The following is an 8,519-nucleotide window of genomic DNA, read 5'->3' as shown; positions in this document are numbered from 1 at the left end:
CTTAGAGAAATAATCTACAGCCACCAAAAGGAACTTTTTCTGTGCCCGGGCTCTTGGGAATGGGCCCACGATATCCAATCCCCATTGATCAAAGGGACATGATGCTGAGATGGGTTGCATTCCGGCAGCTGGGCGATGATGAAAATTAGAGTGGTACTGGCAGCCCTTGCATTTCTGAACAAGTCGGGCAGCATCTTGAATCATCCGGGGCCACCAAAATCCAGCTAATATAGCTTTTCGACACAGGGCAGTTCCACCGAGATGTTCACCACAGCACCCTTCGTGTATTTCTCGGAGGACATATTCTACTTCATCTTCTGATAAGCATTTGAGCAAAGGGCCCTGATATGATCGTCTGTACAAAAAATCATTTAAAAGGACAAACTTGGGCGCTTGTTTTTTTACTTTCAGGGCTCGAGCTCTATCTTCCGGGAGCTTGGCAAGGACCATATATTCAATTAGAGGAGTCATCCACGAGCTTTTCCGAGTCTGTGGTACTTCCTCATCAACAGAAAGGACTAACCGGGTAAAACACATGACTTCTCGGGTGCTCGTGTCCGACATAGAGGCAGCTAATTTGGCTAAGATATCAGCCTCCTCATTCTCTTCTCTAGGAATCTGTTCAATACTCCAGTCGGTTAGAGAGGCTGTCCGGGCCGTGATGAGCCCTAGATATTTGATCATTTTTTCATTCTTGGTTTCATACGTCCCTTTTATTTGCTGGGTGACCAGTTGAAAATCAGAGTAAATAATGACCCGGGAAGCACCGACTTCCTGGGCAGCTTGTAACCTTGCCAGAACGGCTTCATACTCAGCTTCGTTGTTGGTGACCCTGGAATCGATTCTTAGAGCCAACTTGATTTTTTCTTCTGATGGGGCAATTAAAACCACCCCAACTCCACACCCCGACAAATTTGATGCCCCATCGATGAAGACTCTCCACACTTCCTCTTCTTCCGGTTGAATCATTTCTATCAGGAAATCCGTCATGGCCTGAGCTTTTATAGCAACTCGAGGTTTATATTCAATGTCATATTCCCCGAGCTCTATTGTCCATTTGACCATCCTGCCTGATACTTCAGCGTGTGTCATGATTCTCCCGAGTGGAGAGTTCATGAGAACTACAATCGGATGTGAGAGGAAATAAGGTATAAGCTTCCGGGCAGTGACCACTAGGGCCAGGGCTATTTTTTCCACTTCGCTGTAATTTAACTCGGCTCCTCTGAGGGCATGACTGACATAATACACTGGTTTTTGGTCAGTTTCTTCCTCCCTGATAAGTACGGAACTAACAGCGTGATCAGTAGCAGATAAATAAATCCACAGTTTTTCCCCGGGCTCTGGTTTCACCAAAACAGGCAACTCGGCCAAATGCTTCTTCAAGTCTTGGAAAGCTTGCTCACATTTCTCATCTCAGCCAAATTTTTGTGCTTTTCTCAAAACCTGAAAAAATGGATAACTTCGATGGGCGTACCGGGATATAAAACGTGACAGGGCCGCAATTCTCCCGGTCAATTTTTGTACTTCCCGGACGGAGCGGGGGAAGGGCATGTCAACTATTGCTTTGATCTTTTCTGGGTTTACTTCAATTCCCCGATCAGTTACCAGGAAACCCAAGAGTTTTCCACTCCTGACCCCAAACATATATTTTGCCGGGTTGAGCTTTATTCCATACTGTTTCAAAGTTGTGAAGGTCTCGGTCAGATCATCAATGAAGCATGAGACTTCCCTGGTCTTGATCAGGATATCATCCACATACACTTCAACGTTCCTATCTATCTGCTTCTGAAAAACGTGATTCATCAAGCGTTGATATGTGGCCCCAGCATTCTTCAATCCAAAGGGCATAACTACGTAGCAGAAAGTGCCCCCGGAAGTGATAAAACTGGCTTTATCTTGATCTTCATGAGCTAAAGGGATTTGGTGGTACCCTTGATAAGCATCCAGAAAGCTTAATAACTCGCACCCGGACGTTGAGTCCACCAGTTGATCAATCTGGGGGAGTGGGTAACAGTCCTTGGGGCAGGCTTTATTTAGGTCCCGGAAATCTACACACATCCTCTATTTTCCAGTAGCTTTTGGAACAAGAACCACATTCGAGAGCCAAGTGGGGAATTGAACCTCCCGAATGTGGCCGGTTCGTAGCAGCTCTCCCACCTGTTCATCAATGACTTTATCTTTTTCCGGGCCAAAATCCCTCTTTTTCTGCTTCACAGGCCGGGATCCCTGGAGGATATTTAATTTATGCTCAGCCACTCGTGGCGAGATCCCGGGTAGTTCCTGTTGAGACCAGGCGAAAACATTAACGTTAGCTTTTAAACAATTCAAGAGTCTTACCCAGATGGAAACTTCAAGATCCCGGACCACCCAGATATGCTTTCCTGGCTCAATCTCCAACGCTTCTTAGCTCTTCTTCTGCAACAAAATGTACTTTCCTTTCCTCGACCACCTCCTCCACTCGATTCACTACCTTCCCCTTGTCTTCTCTCCTTGCCTTCTTCTGATCCACTCGGAAAGTCTCCCCATAACACTTCCGCGAAGAGGGATGGTCTCCCTTGACTTCCCCGACTTGCCCTCGTACTGGAAATTTAATTTTTTGATGATAAGTGGAGGCCACGGCTCTCATCTCATTCATAGCCGGCCTCCCAAGGATGATGTTATATGAGGACGGGGCATCCACCAATGTAAAGATTGTCATGACAGTCTTCCTCAAATCCCCAGTTCCCAGGGTCAGTGGCAAGGTTATTTCCCCTTCATGGTATACGGCATGACCAGCGAAGCCAAACAGGGCAGTCTCAACCGCCTCTAACTGATACTAGTGCAAATTCATCTGAACCAGTGCTTCTTTGAAGATGACATTGACAGAGCTGTCATTATCAACAAATACTCTTAATATATCGTAATTAGTCATCCGGGCTTGGATAACAAGAGCATCATTATGGGGTAGACTGACTCCCCTTAGGTCTTCTGGACCAAAGCTTATAACTGGCTCATTCATCCCCCTCCCATCAACTTCCAGGCACTCCCTCCTACTTCTTGCTTTTCGTGCTTGGTTGGAATCACCATCTGTAGATCCTCCTGAGATCATTTTTATTACCCCTCGACTTGGGGAGGCGTTTCTTTTCTCCGGCTGTCTACTTTTTTCTTCCCGGGAACTTCCTTCCTCTCTCCTACTTCCACTCGGGCTATCTGCTGTTTTTCGGGGAATATTAGGTCCGGGACGTCGAGACAACCAAGGTGGTTGTCTAGACCTATCTCGGGGGGGATGAGATTCTTGCAAAAGACGCCTACCAGACTCCTTTCTTAGTGTTCGGCACTCATTGGTATTGTGAAAACATTCTTTGTGAAGGGTGCAGAACCCTTTCTTTTCTGATCTTGATGGTGGTGCTGCTGGATTTGGGCGAGGAATCATATTCGAGCTACATTCTTGGATTTACCGATCTCGAACAATTCTCAAAGAGACGTGGGAGAAATGCCCTGGACCACTTTTCTGGTGAGCTCTCTCCTCGGGTCTGACAACCCGGTCTCCTCTGGCTCTTTTCAAGGCTTCCCTTTTCTGGTTCTGCGCCTCTTCCATATTGATGTATTGCTCTGCCCGGGACAAGAGATCTTCGAAGTTCCCGGGCAACTTTTTGGTCAGGGATCGAAAGAAATCTCCCTCCCACAATCCTTGCATAAAAGCTGTAACTTTTGTCTCTGGAGCACATGCAGGGACCTCCAAAGCTACTCGATTAAATCGCTTGATGTAGGCTCTTAGAGTTTCATCTTGGCTCTGCCTTACTTCAAACAGACTGAAGGCAGTCTTCTTGTATTTCTTGCTGCTACTGAACTGATGCAAGAATATTTTTTGAAAGTCTTCAAAAGAATGAATGCTCTGAGGTGCCAGCCCTTCGAACCATCTCTGGGCCGAGTCGACCAGTGTGGGGACCCGGACGCTAATCATACTCTTACTCATTATTAGGACAATTTAATCAATTATAATAAACAGGGTCTAAATTTTATTTTTTTTTAAATGCGGAACGTAATGGGATTCAATCTAATATACATATCAGTATTAAAGTACAAGTCTTGTACTATATATACAATCATTCAACTAAGGTTTAACAACTAGCCATCAAGTGTTCAAACCCTATCTACAGCAACATCAAAGTCCGTGGTCTCCACTCTAATCATGATCTCTCGTCATCTCCTCGACCCTGATCCAGTCCCACCTGTTGTCATACACACATACAAACATGACAACAGCCGGATAATTCCGGTGAGAATAAAATCCCAGTATAAATCAATGAAACATGCAATCATATAAACAATGTAAACGCATGTAATAAATATCAGTAACATGTATCAAATCTGAAACATAATTAATATGAAATCGTAAATCATACTCGTGACTCTACGGCTCAGACTAGACTCAATCCTAGTCTAGGGATCCCGGTTTCCAGATGTTGGCATTCCTATATCGACCAACAGTAATAGAAGAAACTTCAATTCTATCCACGTCGATATAACCAAACACCCAGTGTCTTGACCTATCCGTCACAGACTTTGGCACTATCGCCAATTCACTATCTTGTGACATTGTGCAATGTGTCCGTGGCGATCCCACTACTATCAGACACTTCTGTCACAAGATCACTCGTCTAATACTCCTCTAATGCGTACTTTCTATAAATCAATAGAACAAGCATATCAAATCAAATCAATGCATATAATATCAATAAGTATGTGATTTATGAAACTCAAGTATATCCTACTTGAGTCGATCTCCCAATACCACATTGACTTATACCTTTCTTTCGTTGAAGTTCTGACAACGTTCAAGTCTGGAATTCAAAGTCTGTTAATCCCTCAATCTGGCTATGACAATATCAATAATATCATATCAATATACTGCTCAAATCAATACCAATCTGATCCATCTGGATCCAACTCAAAATCAACGGCATAACGGAACGATCTTGACATCCCCGTCAATACCACATCAACATATATCAATTACAATCTATAACCCATATCCAATACAATTTGTAATCAATAAACAATCCAAATCTGTTCAATATCAATCGATATATTCTGAAAAATAATAACAATTTCATAATCAATCTGTTTCTCAATCTGACTTCGATTCTACGATGTCTAATATATCAAGAACATCATATATGAATCATATCCGATTCTGACAATATCATAATTTCAAAACATATCAAAACGTAACAAAACTTACGTCCAGTTGTAGCCTGCGTCGATAGGAGCACAGTACTGAAGTCAGATTCAAAATCTAACGGGCGGATTTTGCACAAATCGAATTCTAGTATCAAGGATTAAGGCTTTTTCCCCAGACTTCCGTTTTCTCCTTCTTGGTCTGCTGAGGATGAAGCAACATACATATATATATATTGTATGCTCCGGGGCAAGTGGTTTATTCTTCATAAAACACGTCTCACCGCGGGTGCGCTACACTTTGGACCGCGGGTGCGCTGAGCATACTGATCCACACTCAAAATTGCATGAATGACGACCGCAGGTGCGCTATCCTTTCTACCGCGGGTGCGGTCTGGTCTCTGTTCATTTACCGCAGGTGCGGTGGCTTTTCGGGCGCGGGTGCGGTTCGCCTACTGTAAACCTTCAACATTTCATGATAAACGAGCGCAGGTGCACTGTCTCTGCTGTCTCAACAATATATTTTGCAACTAAAATCGAATCGCAACGTCGCTTCTTCGACCTTCGATAAATACATCAAATCATGCATTAATAATTGTTGATTACCAATTCACATCTCGGGCATTACATTTCTTCCCCTCTTAAATATGAGTTCGTCCTCGAACTCGCAGGCAATCAATCATATCAATAAGAAGGCATGTAATAGAAACTGAAATAAAAACTCCCAAGTAGCTTCCTCAGTGCCATGACGAGTCCACTGAACTTTCACAAGAGGAATAGTCTTCGTTCTGAGTTGCTTTTCCTTACGATCGATAATCTGGATCGGTTTCTCGACATAACTCAAAGTCTCGTCAAACTCGGTCTCATCTGGCTGAATAATGTGAGAATCATCAGGGAGATACTTCCGTAGTATAGATACATGAAAGACATCATGTATTCCAGATAAAGAAGGCGGTAATGCGAGTCAATAAGCACAATCTCTTATCTTTTCGAGAATCTCATATGGACCAACGTATCGTGGAGACAATTTCCCTCTCTTGCCAAATCTGACAACTCCTCGGAAAGGTGAAATCTTCAGGAATACTCGATCTCCTGCTTCAAATACCAACGGTCGTCATCGAACATTGGCATATTTGGCATGTCGGTCCTGAGCTGCCTTCATTTTCTTCTGAATCAGCTTCACTTTTTCCGTCATAACTCTGATCATATCAGGTCCAATCTCAGGAACCTCAGAGATATTATCCCAATATAAAGGAGATCTGCATTTCTTTCCGTACAACGCTTCGAATGGAGCCATCTCAATACTCGTCTGATAGCTATTGTTGCACGAAAATTCACAAAGAGGCAATGCATCTTGCCAATTAGTGCTAAAATCAAGCACTACAGCTCTCAGCATATCTTCCAATGTCTGAATCGTCCGCTCTGACTGTCCGTCAGTCTGTGGATGATATCCGGTACTCAGATGTAACTTCGTACCTAGAGCCTGCTGCAAACTCTGCCAGAAGTGCGAAGTAAACCGAGGATCACGGTCTGAAACAATCGACTTCGGTACTCCGTGCAATCTAACCACTTCTCGAACATAAATATCGGCCATCTGGTCATATCTGTATGTCATTTTGTATGGAATAGAGCATGCAGATTTGGTCAATCGATCAATCACGACCCAAATCGCATCACAACCTCTGGAGGATCTCGGTAACTGCGTCACAAAATCCATGGAAATGTGATCCCATTTCCATTCAGGAATAGACAAACTCTGTAACAATCCTCCTGGTTTCTTCCTCTCAGCTTTCACCTGTTGGCAATTCAGACACTTTGCTACAAATTTAGTAACATCATATTTCATCTGTTTCCACCAATATTGTGTCTTCAAATCATTATACATTTTCCTACCACCGGGATGAATGCTAAAACGACTGCTGTGCACTTTAGTTAGTATCCGCTGTCTCAAATCTGAAACATCTGGCACAACAATGCGATTATTTACATACAAAACATTATCACGAACCTTATATTCTGATTGATGTCCAGCTCTGACCATAGCAATCGAATTCTGTACGTTCTGATCAACTTTCTGTGCCTTTTTGATTCGCAATATCAATTCTGGTTCGTCCCGAATAGCAAATAATCTCAGAGGCTGACGATACGATCTGTTTCAAAGGCTAATTCAGACAAACAGCAATCTTCTATCAAATTGGAAACACCAATCGTCGATAAGGATAACGAACATACCTTTCGACTTAGTGCATCTGCTGCTGCATTGGATTTCCCTCGATAGTATTTGATTTCACAGTCGAAATCTTTCAGTAATTCGCTTCGCTGCCTCATATTCAGCTCGGACTGTGAAAACAGATACTTCAGGCTCTTATGGTCAGAATAAATCTCAAACTTCTCACCGTACAGATAATGTCGCCATATTTTCAATGCAAAGACGATGGCAGCCAATTCAAGATCATGAATTGGGTAACGAGATTCATGGGGCTTCAGTTGTCTCGAGGCATAAGCGATTACATGCCCTCGCTGCATCAAAACACAGCCCAATCCTCGGTGCGAAGCATCACAATAAACAACAAAGTCGCCAGTACCTGAGGGGATAGTCAATACTGGAGCACTGGTCAACCTCTTCTTCAACTCCAGAAAACTGGATTCACAGTCTTCTGACCAAACAAACGGAGCATTCTTCTGAGTCAACTGTGTAATTGGCTTGGCAATACTCGAGAAATATTTGATAAAATGTCGATAATATCCTGTCAAACCCATAAAACTGCGAATCTCTGGTACAGAAGTCGGTCTCAGCCAAGAAATCACAGCTTCAACCTTACTGAGATCAACAGAAATACCGTCTCCGGATATAATGTGACCCAGAAATACTACATGTTTCAACCAAAACTCGCATTTCGACAGTTTAGCATACAATTTCTCAGCTCTCAATATTTTCAACACAGTTCTCAGATGTTCTGCATGCTCAATCATATTCTTGGAATAAATCAGAATGTCATCAATGAATATGATTACAAATTCATCAAGATATCTCTGAAAGACACGGTTCATCAAACCCATGAATACAGCTGGTGCATTCGTTAAACCAAACGGCATGACAATAAACTCATATTGTCCATACCTGGTTCTGAATGCTGTCTTTGAGATATCAGAATCCTTGACTCTCAGCTGATGGTATCCAGATCTCAGATCGATCTTGGAATACACTGAAGAACCCTGCAACTGATCAAACAAATCATCAATGCGAGGCAAGGGATATTTATTCTTTACCGTTGCTTTGTTCAGTTGCCGGTAGTCGATACAAAGCCTCATCGAACCATCTTCTTTCTCACAAACAGTACTGGAGCACCCCAAGGAGA

The 8,519-nt window shown here is 43.1% G+C and overlaps 1 protein-coding gene across 1 annotated transcript; it reads right to left on the bottom strand.

Moving 5' to 3' along the window:
* Positions 1-2,061: 2,061 nt before the first annotated feature.
* LOC142528300 (uncharacterized) lies at positions 2,062-3,088 on the bottom strand. Its single transcript, XM_075633343.1, has 3 exons — positions 2,888-3,088; positions 2,432-2,809; positions 2,062-2,280 (listed from the first exon to the last, which is right to left on the bottom strand). Exons 1-3 carry the CDS (start codon positions 3,086-3,088, stop codon positions 2,062-2,064), a joined length of 798 nt encoding a protein of 265 aa, XP_075489458.1.
* Positions 3,089-8,519: the final 5,431 nt, after the last annotated feature.

This window comes from Primulina tabacum, chromosome 16, assembly GCF_025594145.1.
Source record: "Primulina tabacum isolate GXHZ01 chromosome 16, ASM2559414v2, whole genome shotgun sequence".
Classification (NCBI taxonomy): Eukaryota; Viridiplantae; Streptophyta; class Magnoliopsida; order Lamiales; family Gesneriaceae; genus Primulina; species Primulina tabacum.
Note: the sequence above shows the minus strand (reverse complement) of the source record. Positions and strands in the feature narration are given on the sequence as shown.

Bases quoted from the DNA above. Each gene is read 5' to 3' on its own strand.
- LOC142528300 (XM_075633343.1), bottom strand. From the start codon at position 3,088: ATGATCTCAGGAGGATCTACAGATGGTGATTCCAACCAAGCACGAAAA. The intron at 2,810-2,887 runs GTATTTGTTGAT...CACTAGTATCAG, and splicing joins CTAATTACGATATATTAAGA to TTAGAGGCGGTTGAGACTGC. The intron at 2,281-2,431 runs GTACATTTTGTT...TGGTCTCAACAG, and splicing joins AGGTGGTCGAGGAAAGGAAA to GAACTACCCGGGATCTCGCC.